Below are 16,983 nucleotides of genomic sequence, written 5' to 3'. Positions count from 1 at the left end.
TAGATAGATTCTGTGAAGGCATCATTGAGTGTTACGGGGAGACGTTTTGCCGTCGCCCAACTGTGGAGGATACTCAGCGGCTGTTAGCGAAAGCCGAGGAGCGTGGCTTTCCGGGCATGTTAGGGAGCATCGATTGCATGCATTGGCAGTGGAGGAACTGCCCAGTGGCTCATGCTGGCCAATTCACAAGGGGAGACATCAAACACCCTACCATAATCTTAGAAGCCGTTGCGTCGTATGATCGTTGGATCTGGCATGCCTTTTTTGGAGTGGCCGGGTCCAACAACGACCTCAATGTACTCAACCAGTCGCCGTTGTTCACTGATGTGCTTAGGGGAGAAGCACCCGTAGTGAACTTCACGGTGAATGGACACGAGTACCACTATGGTTACTACCTTGCCGACGGCATCTACCCCTCCTGGCCGGTGTTCATGAAAGGTGTTACTCTTCCACAAAATGAAAAGCAGCGAGTGTTCACTTCTGCTCAATCAGCGCATCGCAAAGATGTCGAGTGTGCCTTTGGAGTGTTGAAGGCTAGGTTCAACATTCTAGCAGCTCCGGGACGCTCCTACTCCAGGCGTACTCTTGGATTGATCATGCGTGCATGTGTCATTCTGCACAACATGATCATCGACGATGAGCGTGGACAAAATTTGGACAACATCTATGAGACAGTTGCTTCAAATGTCGGCCCTGCAATACACCACCATGCACCACCAAGCCTAGTAGCCAGGATTCAGATGGACACCGAAATGAGGGAGTCACCGATGTATACACAGCTCCAGCATGATTTGATGGAGCATGTGTGGGCTAATTCCTAGATTATGTAATTTTTTCAGATTTTTATGTAATCTTTTCAGATTTTCATGTAATTTTTTTTATGATGTAATCGGTAACAATTTTAGTTCAATAAAATAATTTCCTTGCATTATTTATATTGTTGTAATGTGAAAAAGAAATGCTGATGTTGAAGAGAGAGAAAAGCTGACGTGGAGAAGAGAGAACTAAAGCTGGCACTATAGCCTGTGCATTGGCACCGTGGGGTGAGAGTGGGGTGAGAGTGAGGAAAAAGCTGACGTGGCGAGGCTAGAGCGGGGCGGTGCATTGGCACCAGCCTTAGCACAACCAGGCACGGGATTTGTATTCTGACACGGAGCACTACGAACACGTGACATAGGTTAGGAACTTTTCCGTGAGACCACAGCCGATGCAACGGAGCCCATCACGGGTCCGGCTAGGATCTCAAACCACGGATCTGTCTTGTACGTGTTTGTATATAGCACGTGGTCACTGTGTTTGTATATAGCACGTGGTCGCTGTGTTTGTACGTGTTTTCTGTTTGTTGGGCGCCTGGGCTGTTTGTATATTTGTACATAGATATTGGGCCTATGAAAAGTTTGTGACTCATTTGGCCCGTTTGTGACACCAGGCAGCCACCTATTGCAATTTAATAGTTAAGATATATATGTATAAGGCCACAAACTCATGTTTTAGAAGAAGTGAGCCTAAATGAGTTAGGGAAGTGGATGTACAACCCAGCCACCCAGGTTCAAGTCCTCACAGACGCAGAATTGGGTTCTTATTATTTAAAAAAAAAACACTGTAGGGTCTTCCCCTACCGTATTCCTTTCAAAAAAAACTCATGTTTAAGATACTAAAAAAATAGCCAGCTACTACCTCCATTTCAATAAATATAGCTTTCGTTTTTCCTAAAAGTCAAACTACGAAATATTAGCTCAACTTTTTAGAAAAAATATAGGCCTTATTCATTGGAAAGGAGTAGTAATAAATATGTAAAATGCTCTCGTATGCTATCCCAATTAAATTTATTGCATGTGGTGTCTTTTCTCTATGCCTTCATGCTACTTTTACATTAATAAACATCATCCCATGAGATAGAAACGTTATTAATTTTACTCGATTAGGTGTTAATGCTCTAACATATTAGCAAAAGATATTGTTATTTGTGGTATTAGATATAAAAACAGAGAGGGTAAGATATTCACCTCCCCTAAGTTAACATCTTGGCCACTCTTCATTATGGATAGAACCAACACATCTTGAAAAAAGATGCCCATAACGAAACATTGTTTTAGATAAGGTGTCAAAAGAGGATTTAGAAAATTTGCAAGGAATGTCATAATTGCATTATTCAGAAGAATGGCAAAGCTCAAAGCTTAAAATGGAGACGCAACTTGTATTTCTGTTTTATATTGGGAGATTAAATATGTACACTCCGGATTGAATAATACAACATACTACCACGTCGATCGGTCGGGGTAATCCATTTTTTTATAAAGGACGCTTTGACTAATTAAAATGTCTAAGCATTACGCTCGGTCTCTGCGTAACCGAATCCATTTCAAACAAAAAAATGAGGCTCGCTATAAGTGGCCATGAAAGAAGCTATAAGAAAACCTAAGGTGTATAAGAAAACCTAAGTGGCCATGAAAGAGGCTCGCTATAAGTGGTCATGTGTTCTTGAGACGGGAGGCCAGATGGCCTTGTGCTAGCGGTGACCATGCATTTTGATTTCCGATGACAGCAACGTGTAGAGCATCACGATTTATTTACAAAGATGTCTATACCGATGAAGGATATGATGTGGAAGCTTTTTTTAAAGGCATCTCCAGCGGCGCGATGCATTTTAATGTCCGTGAGCATCCGTTTGCGTCGCGCTGCGGACGCAAAAATGACCGTTTTTATCCGCGCGTCCGTTTGCCTCTGGGGTCTGCTCCAGCGGGGCGACGCATTTTTTCCCCTTTTTCCCTCTTCTCCATTTAAACATAGTTACAAATATAACATTTTAAAACATGATTTTACACAAACTAACACATAGTTTGGAACATGGTTTACACAAACTAACACATAGTTTGAACCATGGTGGACACGAATATAATTTTTTTTTTTTAAAAAGATTCCGTATGTTCGCTGCCAAGAAAGAACATTCGAGGGCACACCCAATCACCCAAACTGGAAAATCCAACGGGAGGAGATTGTGCCCTTGTTGGTTCTACCGATGAGGCGAACATCCAGTAACCTCGACTACTGGCTTCGTCTGGCCCGTAGCCAGATTCGCTGTAAAGAAAGAACACTCAACGTTCTAACTATCGGTGTCGGAGCTGGAGTCGTCAGTGTGGTAGTGCCTGCGGCAGGCTGTATCGTCGAACACCTTGACGATCATCTCGTCACCCCCCTCGTAGAGAAAGGTGAGCTGGCAGCCGGGCTCGAGCTCGAGGTCACGGGCGAACTTGTCCCACCCCGTGTGCAGGTACACCTTGCCCTGCCCGTCGAACAGGACCTCCACGGTCCAGCGGCAGAAGTTGCAGCTGGTCTCCCGTAGCTACAACTGCGCCGGCTCGACGCCGTTGACGAACTCGGGGAACTTGTCCGGGAGCCGCTTGATGGCAAGTGGGTCGTCGTCGATGCGGAGGAGGAACTCGAAGCAGCGCTCCTCCTGTGAGGACGAGGAGGGCGCAGGCGATGGCGAGCGTGGGGCCGTAGCTGCTCCACCACGGCGGCCCCTGCCCCGGCCACTGGGGCGCCCATGGCCGCGGCCTCGACCGCCTCGCCGGCCACCAGGACCAGCCATGGACTTCCTCGCGGGCTTGGCTACGTCGCAGGAACACCTAGGCGGCGCTACGGTCGAGCATTGTGGCAGCTAGGGTTTCTTTGGAGGAGTGGACGAGGAATAAGAACGCGCGCCCCTTTATATAGGTCGGCGGCATGCGGTGGCCGCGGGACGCGTGGCGTCGCCATTAACGTGGTTGGCGGATGATGCGGGGTGGCCTTCGGTCACCTCCACACCAAGACCAACAAGTCCCCCAAGTGGACCGATGACACGAGCCCGAGTCAAGGCTCTACATGATGAGGTGAACTCGCTCCTCACCACCCTTGATCTTGGTACCCCTTAGGATGGATTGCTACCTCATGCCGACGTGCTATGTGTCATTAGGTACAAGGCGCATCAAGACCCCGGAGAGAAGGAGACGCCAAGGTCAAGGGAGGGAGAGAAGCATCTGGACATGGAGATGATCGTGAAGCCGAAGCCGACGTCGCTCGAAGCGCTCCAAGGAAGAGACGGGAGCTGGCCGGTCACAGGCCCGGTCAGACCGGACCCACAACCGGACGCCCCGGTCACGGGCCCGGTCAACCGGGCGCAAACCGGCCCAGCTCCCTCGTACCGGACGACGAGCGGACCCAGGACCGGATTCTTCGCAGATTCCCCGTTTGCGCCCGGTCGACCGGACCCATGACCGGACAGCCCGGTCACAGGCCCGGTCAGACCGGACCCATGACCGGACAGCCCGGTCACAGGCCCGGTCAGACCGGACCCAAACCGGATCTGACGGGAACGCCCCACCAAACTGCCTTAACTTATCCATTCGCGTACCTGTTCGCCCTTGCTGGCCATGTGTGCCTATATAAGTAGCCTGGACCCCTCCTTAGCTCTTTAGACTTGTTTTGAACTCAAACCTACCTTTGAGCTTAGTCTCCCTTGGGTATCATCCCTCTGTAATCAAGGCACCTTGGTTGTTGACTTTGATCTTGTTGAGTGAGATTCTAGTACAAGTTACTCTCTCTCCCTCACCAAGCTCTTCCTCTCCAACCCCAATCTCTCTCCGGGAATTCTGCCACGTGCCTCTTCCTCGGAGATTCTATTGGCATGGTCCATCGAGCCACGGAGGTAAGCATCGGGTGTATCGGGTTGGTGTGCGTGCGGGAGTCTCGGAGTTCCTCGTGTTCGTCGTGTTCTTCGTGTTCCTCGCGTTCTCCCATCTCTCCCCTTGGTTTCGAAGTCAATCCGCGAGATCAGGCCACACACGGGGTCTTAGACCTCATCATATGGTATCAGAGCTCTTGGTTACCGCGGATTTGACCTTCCACCCACCCGATTTCGTTCCTAGAAAATTTTCCAAAAAATCCCCAAAAATAGCCCCAAATTGCCTCTTGACCGATCTGTGATTTGGTTGCGTTTTGAGTGGTTTTGGTCCGTGGATCTGGTGTTGTTGTGCTTGATCTACTATTTTCCCCACCTTTGAGCCTCCAATTCCATCGTTTCTCTTCGTTTTGGTCGATTTGGATTTGGTTTGGGGAAGAACAGGAGAGAGAAAACTCCAAATCGTGAAATCCGGTTTCGGACCCGGTCAACCGGGCCCACGACCGGACGAGCCATCCCAGAACCCGGTCGACCGGGCGGCAACCGGACAGGCCGGTCCAAGACCCGGTCCAACCGGGCCCCAGACCGGGCGCATCTTCGCGCCCCCTTCGACCTCGTTTTCCGGCGATCTCCACCACCACCACCACCATCATCGCAGGTATAACTTGCAGCTTTCACCTTGTAACCCCTCTTCCTTTTGCGATCTATCCCATCGAGCATTGCTTGTCTAGTGTTGCGAGACATTGCACGTGGCCCCGCATTGTGAGTTGTGTGTGTCGCGTTGAGTAAGGCATCCAAGCAAACACTCGTGTGGCAAGATAGCAAAAGCGAGGCTAACGCTAACATAGTGCGTGAAAAAGCCCCAAAAACACAAAAAGAGTGCGAGTAGCACCATACATCCATACATCCATACATCCATACGCCCATACATACAAACGTGTCCACGTGCCATCAAAGATACAAACGAGTGCAACTGCCACCATATACAAAAGAGAAAAAGCTTTTAAGCAAAGAGAGATACGAGAAGAGAGGCCGCGTGTGAATCTTGTTGTCTCTTCCTTTGCAACCGAAGCTTTGGCTCTCCTTGTGTTAGTGTGACACCGAGCACTTATACATACACTTTTCCGCTCACTTTTTGGTTGCACTAACCCCGCTTATCTCGTGTGTGTGTTCCACAACTTTTTCCGTGTTTATAGTGATCTTCACATTGACATTTGGATTTTTGGACCTCACCCACTTTTAACAACATACTCGATCTTGGATTTGTCTTTTGGCTTTCCACAACACTCGCCTAACACCATATTTGCTAGCTTTTGCGTGTGGTTTTGCGTGTGTTCCCGATACACTTGATCTTGCTTTCAGCTTGGTGGATTGCCTCAATACTATCTTACCTTGGTAAGAGTGCGAGGTAGTCTCCTTCCACTAACATACACAACATAGTTCTTGTCTTTCCATCATGGATAGGAACGGAGATACCACACGGGATGAAGAGATCCTCCGCAACACCGAGAGGTTGGCTACTCAACACAACCTATGGACGCAACGACAAGAGTTCAAGGAGCAACTCACCCTCTTCGAGACGCGCATCGATGAGCAATACGATGAGGTGGCTCACAACTTCTCCGCCGTGAACCAAGACTTGGCTCTTCTTCGTGAAGCTACGGACAACTTGAATGGCCAAATGGCGGCCAATGATGCCAACATGGAGCGGCGCATGGATAGCCTCGAGCGCGCCATCACCAACTTGGGTCGTCATCGTTGACACCGCTCTACTTCATCGTCCTCAAGCTCGCCACAAGATTACTATTCTCATGGTGGCCTTTCGTCCTCAAGCTCCTCTTCAAGGCATGAAGACCATCATCGACCTCATCGCCCACAAGCTCGTCATGAAGACTCCCGCTCCAACTCTAGGCGTGGAGAAATACATCGCCATGCTCGCCCACATGAGCGTCCTCCACAAGACCAAGTCCTACAACAAGATCGTCACCAAGCGGATCGCCATGCCCACCATGGGCGTGATGGCCATCCCCAAGACCAAGGTCCTCAAGATCAACCTCGGCGAGATCTCCGCCGCCACCCTCACCATGACCAACGTGGTCGAGGAGAGCCACACCATGATCAAGATGAGAGACCCAACCTTGAGCATCGTCAACAACCACGACAAGATCTTCAACCACATCCTCACCGTGAACCAAGTGAAGCAAGCATTCATCTTCAACGCCAACCCAATGCTATGGTTGGCCGTAGAAGACCTCCTATTCCTCCTCAAGTCGCAAGAGATGAAATCGCCCCTCCTCGTCGAAGAACCTTGGAGGATGAAGAGAACATGTTCGGAAGGCTCAAATTCACCATGCCAAAGTTCAAGGGTGAAGAAGATGCCGAGGCTTACCTCTCGTGGGCACTCAAGGTTGACAAGATATTCCGCATCCACAACTACTCCGGTGCCAAGAAGGTGGCTATGGCATCTCTTGAGTTTGAAGACTACGCCAACACTTGGTGGGAGCAAGTCCTCACTCTTCGAGAAGAGAAGGGTGAACCTCCAATGGACACTTGGGAAGAAATGAAGAAAGAGATGCATTCCCGCTTTGTCCCCACACACTATATGACCGACCTCTTCAACAAGCTCCAAAAGTTGAAGCAAGGCACCAAGACCGTTGAGGAGTTCTACAAGGAGATGGAGCTCACTATGATGCGAGCCAACATCCAAGAGTCCGAGGAACAAACCATTGCTCGCTTCGTCAATGGCCTCACGTACCCCATCAAGAGGATCGTCGAGTTCCAACCCTACTCCAACATGGTTGAGTTGGTCCACCAAGCATCGAAGGCCGAGCGCCAAGTGATTGAGGACATCAAGTACTCCAAGGCCAAGACCTATTTCTCCTCCAAGCTCGCTACATCAACTCCTCCTACTACATCAACTCCTCATGCTACAAGTGCCAAGGCCGATGTGTCATCTACAACATCCAAGAAACCGACTATCCAAAGTCGCATGAAGCAAACGGTTGTAGGATAACGTTGCATAGAAAACAAAAAATTTCCTACCGCGAACACGCAATCCAAGCCAAGATGCAATCTAGAAGACGGTAGCAACGAGGGGGTATCGAGTCTCACCCTTGAAGAGATTCCAAAGCCTACAAGAGGAGGCTCTTGTTGCTGCGGTAGACGTTCACTTGCCGCTTGCAAAAGCGCGTAGAAGATCTTGATCACGATCGGTTCCGGCGCCACGAACGGGCAGGACCTCCGTACTCGGTCACACGTTCGGTTGTTGATGAAGACGACGTCCACCTCCCCGTTCCAGCGGGCAGCGGAAGTAGTAGCTCCTCTTGAATCCGACAGCACGATGGCGTGGTGTCGGTGGTGGTGTAGAAGTCCGGCGGAGCTTCGCTAAAGCTACGCGGGAGTTATGGAGGAGAGGGGGGCGGCTAGGGTTTGGGAGGGGATGGCCGGCCTCAAGGGGGTGCGGCCAACTTGTGGCTTTGTGGTGGCCGGCCCCCTCCCCTATGCCCCTCATTATATAGGTGGATCCCCAAGTGTTGGTGTCCAAGTCTTCGAATAAGACCCGAACCAAAAACATTCCATATGGAGGGGAAACCTAGCCAAGCTAGGACTCCCACTAGAGGTGGGAGTTCCACCTCCCATATGGGGGGTGGCCGGCCCCCTAAGGGGGAGTCCACTTGGGACTCCTCCCCACCTAGGGTTGGCCGGCCATGGAGGTGGAGTCCCATGTGGACTCCATCTTCCTTGCTGGTTTCTTCCGGACTTTTCTAGAACCTTCTAGAACCTTCCATAGAACCTTCCGTGACATTTTAATTCACATAAAATGACATCCTATATATGAATCTTATTCTCCGGACCATTCCGGAACTCCTCGTGATGTCCGGGATCTCATCCGGGACTCCGAACAAATATTCGAACTCCATTCCTTATTCAAGTACTACCATTTCAACATCCAACTTTAAGTGTGTCACCCTACGGTTCGTGAACTATGCGGACATGGTTGAGTACTCACTCCGACCAATAACCAATAGCGGGATCTGGAGATCCATAATGGCTCCCACATATTCAACGATGACTTTAGTGATCGAATGAACCATTCACATACAATACCAATTCCCTTTGTCACGCGATATTTTACTTGTCCGAGGTTTGATCTTCGGTATCACTCTATACCTTGTTCAACCTCGTCTCCTGACAAGTACTCTTTACTCGTACCGTGGTATGTGGTCTCTTATGAACTCATTCATATGCTTGCAAGACATTAGACGACATTCCACCGAGAGGGCCCAGAGTATATCTATCCGTCATCGGAATGGACAAATCCCACTGTTGATCCATATGCCTCAACTTATACTTTCCGGATACTTAATCCCACCTTTATAGCCACCCATTTACGCAGTGGTGTTTGGTGTAATCAAAGTACCTTTCCGGTATAAGTGATTTACATGATCTCATGGTCATAAGGACTAGGTAACTATGTATCGAAAGCTTATAGCAAATAACTTAATGACGAGATCTTATGCTACGCTTAATTGGGTGTATCCATTACATCATTCATACAATGACATAATCTTGTTATTAATAACATCCAATGTTCATGATTATGAAACTAATCATCCATTAATCAACAAGCTAGTTTAAGAGGCATACTAGGGACTTCTTGTTGTCTACATATCACACATGTACTAATGTTTCGGTTAATACAATTATAGCATGATATATAAACATTTATCATAAACATAAAGATATAAATAATAACCACTTTATTATTGCCTCTAGGGCATATCTCCTTCAGTCTCCCACTTGCACTAGAGTCAATAATCTAGTTTACATTTGTAAAGATATAACACCTTGGCCTTTTGGTGTTTTATCATGTTTTGCTCACGGGAGAGGTTTTAGTCAACGGATCTGACATGCTCAGAAATGTATGTATTTTGTAATTCATTTGCGTCTCAACGCATCACTCATTTCCAAATGAGTCGGCATTAAATATGTTTGGTCTTCTGGTGGAACCTTAATTCCACGGTCTAAAATATGTCACTAATATTGTCACACACAATATAGCTTCAAAGTTCTGACACTATCGGAACTACACCAAGTTCTCAAAGAACTTCTTGACTTAACATCCTCAGTCATTGTCAAAACAATGACATACTCTGCCTTTCATTTGTAGAATCCGTCACAATATTTAGAACTCTTCTAAATCTAACATAGACAACTTCTAGCTCATTGTGCTACCTTTAAAACAACACTTAGTCTAATTTGAGATTGAAATTCTATTTTTATATGTGACAAAACAAATATCGGTGTAATCACATTACAGCGATTTGTTTGTCATTTCTCCATACAAAACTATATATATATCCTTGGTTCTTCTAAAGTACTCAAGGATACTCTTACTGTCGTCCAATGATCATCTCATGAATCATTCTGGTATATGCTCATAACATTTTAGCGCACAGGACATCTGATTGTGTACATATTATTCGTGATCCATAATCACTCATGTGTTTTTACTCATTGAGTATCAGATACACTCAAGTCTTGTTAAAACTTCACATGACAAGAACATTTTCTTAATATTTCTATATTGAACTATTTCAATATCCATTCTATGTACTTTGACTTAAACTTATTTTGTGTTTCAATCTATCTTCATAGATCTTGACACTAGATATGTTTCAGTCCATATCCTTTCATTGAAATTAATTTCTCAATGAAACCTTTTAATCAAGTATATAATTACATCATTTATAACCAACTATATGTCACCTACATAAAGTATTATAAATATGTCTTAGCGCTCCCACTTAATTTCTTGCAAATGCAAGCCTCTTCATCGTCTCTGATGAAATCAAAAAACTCTTTGACTATTTCATCTGGTGAAGATTCTAACTCCGTGATACTTACTTCATCCAATTGAAGTTCGTATACTTATCTAGTATTCCACAGACCAGCAAACTCTTGTTGTATCTTGTATACACCTTTAATACACACTTCTGATAAGTAATGTATTTTGCCATCCTACTAACATATCTCATAAAAGAAATATGTAGTGATTACTAGAATAATCCACATAGGCTATAAGCATTGCTACGGAAGATCTAATCTTGTTGTAGTCAACTATTTGAACTTTGTTGTAAACAACTTTTCGACAAGTCAAGCTTCTTCAAGGATATTTCATCCAAGTCCATCAATTTTATAGATCCATTTACTTTCAAAAAAATATTCATCTATCTTGGATTTCATGGTGTATAGCCATTTTAACGGAGTCAGGGCCCATCATAGCTTCTTTGTTTGTAGTTGGTTTATCATTGTTCATAATCAATCCTTTGTCCACAAATCATTTATTTGATCACAAAGTAAACCATACCTACAAGGTTCAATATGTACTTCGATCTCCATGGCTAAAACACTTTGTAGTCATGGGAGCCATGATCGTCGTGGTCGCTTTCGGAACCAATTTCCGATGCTGCGCTACACTGATCATTATGCTCAGGTTCATAAACCTCATCAAATTATATTGTCCTCCCACTCAAATACTTCACTAGAAACAATTTCTTGGAAATAAGAAACATTGACAAACACTTTTGTCTTTGTCTACATAGTGGGAAGAATTCCCAATCAATTCTCTGGGATAACCAACAAAGACATTCATCCGATTTTCGTTGTAAACTTATTTACTTATGCTATGCATACCAAAATTTTAAGAAAAGACTATTAGGATTCATACCCATACCATAACTCGTATGGTGTCATTTCAACGGATCATGATGATGCTCTATTAAGTGTAAAAGCGGTAGTCACTAAAGCATAATCCACAAAAATATAATGGCGTCATAATATTTTATCTCATCATTAATCCAACAAGGTTTGGATACATCTCTCGGATACTTCATCGTCACTATGATACTCCAAGAAACGTGAGTTGTAGAACAATTTCATAACTCTCTTAGATGTTCGCTAAAACTCGTAATTCAAATATTTCCACCATGATCCTATCATAGATATTTAACTTTTCTATTACGATGATTTCTACTTCATGCTGAAATTTATTTGAATCCATTCAAATGTTTCAAACTTCTTCCTTATTGACTATATCCACATATATATACTCAATTCATTGTTGGAAGTTTTCATGAAGTAGAAGAATCTCCCGCACACAACTATGCCCAGTGAACCATATACATCATCATGTATTTTTCACTAAGTTAGTTGCCCGTTCAACTCTTGGCCTATGAACGGTATTTTAATCATTCTCTTTAGAAAAGATTTGCAAGCGCCAAATGATTCAAAAAATCAAATGACTCCAGAAATCCATTTGCATGGAGTTCCTTCATGTGTTCCTTTCTAACATGACCTAAATGGCGGTTCCACAAATAATTGGAATTCAAATCATTTGCCTTATGGCATTTTAGCGTCAGTGTTATGTATGTGTGTTTCACCATTAAGATTTATAATAACTTATCCATCGTACATGGAGTAATGTCACAATTTAAACAACTCATTGTTTTTATTTGACCAGAGCAAAATAACAATTTATTAAGCTCTTTATTATAAATTCTAAGGGCTAGATAGAATGCCAATGACGAACATAATAACACTTTATTTTTTGTTCCTGACGTGCATTCCTATTCATATTCCTTGTCAGTCACTTAGGCCATTGTATTCTTGTATTGCGTTGTTTTGTATGACACTTCATACCAACCAATATAGTACTAATACCCAAGAATTTCATAGTGTGAGTTAACTAGGAATACAACCATAACATGTATATCATTTATATACACCTGAGCTAGACTTTCTAGTCTTCTCTTTTCTTTTTGCCAAAATATCTTTTGCACTTTCTCTTTTAGCTTTCCTCATTATTCAGAAAAACACTTCAACATCATTAACTTCTAGGTTTGTTGGTCAAATACCAATAACCTTGAGGTTCTTACTTTGAAGTTGATCATCATATGACAAGTGTTTCAGATTTCACTATTAGTAACTTTGTAATATGATGAACAATTTCACTCATAATTTTATCCATCATATCATGACGACTTTCCGAGACCATGTCTGTACATGCTAGGCTCGTAAAGTTTTAACCTTGGTATTTGCATGTGCAAATCTAGCTTGCACCCGTTTTATGCACACGTAGAATCTATCACACCCGATCATCACGTGATGCTTCGAAACGACGAGTCTTAGTAACGGTGCATATTTAAGGATGGTCACTTCATGGATATGCGAATATCGTTAGTGCCCCAATAGTTGGAGGATTGTGACGCCTTGCGTCTTCAACCTTCGTACATTCCCATAAAACTTATGAGTTTATGTAGTCTCACCAAACTTTATTCTATCATCTTGCAATAAGGTCTTAGATATCACATATATCTCATACCTTGATTATTTCTGAAAACTAAATTTTCAGCTCCTTACTTTTCAAACAGATTTAAACTTCAAGTTTCACGGAGACAAGATAACTTTAGGTACTAATTGAAACCATAGCTCTTTGAATCAACAATGTGAGGTTTACTAAAAGTTTGCAATAGGACTTAATCAATTCTTGATTCTTTAACAATACGGTACCAATCCGTAAAGTTTCTTGTCAGATTTTAACAGTATTTCTATCTCAATTACAAGACTAGCGCATGGTAGAAAACGGATGCCAATACTACAAAATTAATTCAAAATACTACTCAGACTATGTTTATGATAATTAGTTCATGTTTTAATCTAATTACTAATGAACTCCCACTTAATACAACATCCCTCATAGTTGTTAAGTGCTACACGATCCAAATTCACTACACCAAAAACCGATCATCACGTGAGATGATGTAGCTTCAATGGTGAACATCAACATGTTGATCATATCATCCATATGACTCGTGTTCAACCTTTCGGTTTCCGTTGTCCCGAGGCCATGTCTGTACATGCTAGGCTCGTCAAGCAAACCCAAGTATTCCGCGTGTGCAACATGGCTTACACCGTTGTATGTGAATCGTTGAATCTATCACATCCGATCATCACGAGATGCTTCGAAACGACGAACTGTTACAACGGTGCATACGAGGGAAGAACACTTTATTATCTTGATATTAATGTGAGGGATCATCTTATAATGCTACCATCGCGATCTAAGCAAAATAAGATGCATAAAAAGATTAACATCACATGCAGTTCATATGTGATATGATATGGCCCTTTTGTCTTTGCGCCTTCGATCTTCATCTCCAAAGCACGGACATGATCTCCATCATCAACGAGCATGATCTCCATCATCGCCGGCGTAGCGTCAAGGTTCATGGCGCCGTCTTCATGGTTGTTCACCTCATGTAGCAACTATTACAACTACTTTGAAATACTACTCAACATGAAAATTAAAGACAACCATAAGGCTCCTGCCGGTTGCCACAATACAATAATGATCATCTCATACATATTCATCATCATATTATGGCCATATCACATCACCAAACCCTGCAAAAACAAGTTAGACGCCTCTAATTTGGTTTGCATATTTTACGTGGTTTAGGGTTTTCGAGTAAGATCTAATCTACCTACGAACATGAACCACAACGGTGATACTAGTGTTGTCAATAGAAGAGTAAGTTGAATCTTCACTATAGTAGGAGAGACAGACACCCGCAAAGCCTCTTATGCAATACAAGTTGCATGTCGAACGAGGAACAAGTCTCATGAACGCGGTCATGTAAAGTTAGTCCGAGCCGCTTCATCCCACTATGCCACAAAGATGCAAAGTACTCAAACTAAAGATAACAAGAGCATCAACGCCCACAAAAACATTGTGTTCTACTCGTGCAACCATCTATGCATAGACACGGCTCTGATACCACTGTAGGATAACGTTGCATAGAAAACAAAAAATTTCCTACCGCGAGCACGCAATCCAAGCCAAGATGCAATCTAGAAGATGGTAGCAACGAGGGGGTATCGAGTCTCACCCTTGAAGAGATTCCAAAGCCTACAAGAGGAGGCTCTTGTTGCTGCGGTAGACGTTCACTTGCCGCTTGCAAAAGCGCGTAGAAGATCTTGATCACGATCGGTTCCGGCGCCACGAACGGGCAGCACCTCCGTACTCGGTCACACGTTCGGTTGTTGATGAAGACGACGTCCACCTCCCCGTTCCAGCGGGCAGCGGAAGTAGTAGCTCCTCTTGAATCCGACAGCACGACTGTTGTGGGTATACTTCATGGGTGTACCATCGACAGTGCCTAGATCCGGCAAGCCCGGGTGGCCCACAGACGGTGATGAGGCATGTGGCCCATCGGGCGGCCCAGTTGCTGTTGATCATGCAGGAAGAAGTCCAGCCCAGGATCAGCAGGCCGGATCCGTACCGACCTAGGAGTGACCCGGATCCAGGGAGGCCCATGAGGAACCCGGATCCAAGATTTACGTGTATGGAAGGCGGATCCGTGATGTGCACGGCAAGATATTGTACCGTAGCTAGGCTATCTGTAATCCGGCTAGGACTCTCCGTGTAAACCCTAGATCCGTGCGCCTTTATAAGCCGGATCCCGGGAGCCCTAGAGGCACAACCACAACTCATTGTAACAACGCGAAAGCGCCCAGATAATTCCAGACAAGCAGCAGTAGGCCCTGTCATCGTGCAGGTGTTCCGAAGCTGGGTAAATCGCGTACCACCGTCCCGTGTGCACTCCGCCCTATGGCCCCTACTTCTTCTCCCCCTCGTGAGGATCCCTCCTCCGAGGTACCGTCGATTAGGCAACGACAGTTGGCGCCCACCGTGGGGCCTGTGGCGTCTGGAGGCCGGAACCGGGAGGGTTCCGCCATGGGAAGCTACGACGACACCATCGCTGTGGGGCGCGTCCTTTACGCCGGAAATCTGCCGATTGTCCCTCCGGATGAGTGCTGGATTCCGGCTAGGACAAACCCCGTCAAGATCTCCATCGTCCCAATTGGCGGCATTCACATCTTCATCGGGGAAACCGTCGATTCCGACGGAAACCCACTGGTAAGTAACGCAGACGCGACCGCCGCAGAGCTGGACGCTGTCGCGAAGATCCGATCTGAGATGCAGGAGCTTCCCAAGGAAGATTCCGCCTCGGATCTGGAAATTTCAAAGCCCACCCAATCCGCCCCTGAGCAGGAAACAAAGGTGGAAGACCAATGCAGATCCGCCTGGGTCTCCCAGGTGTTAGAAAAGCAGAGGTGCCACTTCGTACACTTCTTGGCCCACACCGCCGGAACCGCCCCTCAAGCAGTCGGAGCTGGTCCTGAGCAGGTAGAGGCACCGGAGCACAACGCGGATCCGGATCAGGCTGAGCTTGTCGGAGAAAGCGAAACTCCGGTTGAAGAATCGATTTTAGGCAATCTAAGCCCAATTTCGGGAGATGCCCCCTCCACGGAATCTGATGACTTTGTTCGCAAGATAAGAGAATACGGATACAGTGATCAGCCTGAAGTCGACTCCGCCCAGCCCAAGCAGGTTCTCGCAACGGTAGCAGCGCTGGGACAAACTGGATCCGGAGACCAAGTCAGCCAATCTGACCCCCAACCATCCCATCAAGGATCTCCAATGTCTCGGGTGCGACCCCAAAGGGATTCTCCCTCGGAGGAAATCTTGTCAGCAGAGGAGGTGGCCGCGCGAGCAGTTCTTAACACACCTATAACCCCGGGCGACGCCGCAGATCTGGAGGCCCTAGAGACCGCCAGAAAGGAAATGCTGGCCACAGCCAAGAGGCTCGCCGATACCGAAGCTGCGTTAAGGATAGGAAGGGCAGATCATGCAGCCTGGACGGAAAACTTCGAGAGACAGGACCGCGAGATTGCTGCCACACTCGAGCAGGTCAAGAACATGAGGGCTGAGTGGGAGGTAAAGATGACCTATGCGCAGGCGGAGGCCGATCGAATTGTTAGAGAAGCAATTCCGCCTCGCAGAATACCCTTCAACACGCCCGCAGATCACCAGCCGCTGGAAACTCCAAAGGACAACATGCAGAAAGCTGCGGAATTGCTGAAGAAGAAGGACGAAGAAGTTGACATCAACTATCTCCGCACACTTGTCGCTTCAGCAATGCAGCAGCAGAGCAAGGCAGATACTTCGCGCAGGTTGGAATCCAATCCGGATAACTGTGTATCTACCGCGCAGAAGGACGATGAATCGCACACCGGATCCTCGGAGCGCAGAAGAAGGGCCAGGGAGCACCCAAATCCGATCCCCGTTCCGTCACAGACGCCTCCGTCGGATCCAAGGAAAGGAAAGGACGCGATGTACTCCGGAAGAGACAAATACCGCAACCCCTCACCTCCACCCAACGGTTACCCGCGACCCCCTCGCCGCCGAAGTCCAGCCG

At 46.1% G+C, this 16,983-nt stretch overlaps 1 protein-coding gene across 1 annotated transcript; it reads left to right on the top strand.

Annotated features, from left to right (window-relative positions):
• The first annotated feature begins 116 nt into the window (after nucleotides 1-116).
• Nucleotides 117-821, top strand: LOC127328535 (uncharacterized). Its single transcript, XM_051355128.1, has one exon. The coding sequence runs from the start codon at nucleotides 117-119 to the stop codon at nucleotides 819-821; it is 705 nt and encodes a 234-aa protein (XP_051211088.1).
• The last annotated feature ends 16,162 nt before the right edge of the window (nucleotides 822-16,983 follow it).

The sequence above is a fragment of the Lolium perenne genome, chromosome 4, assembly GCF_019359855.2.
Source record: "Lolium perenne isolate Kyuss_39 chromosome 4, Kyuss_2.0, whole genome shotgun sequence".
In the NCBI taxonomy this organism is placed as follows: domain Eukaryota; kingdom Viridiplantae; phylum Streptophyta; class Magnoliopsida; order Poales; family Poaceae; genus Lolium; species Lolium perenne.
The sequence above is the reverse complement of the archived record's forward strand: the minus strand, read 5'-3'. Positions and strand labels throughout refer to the sequence as shown.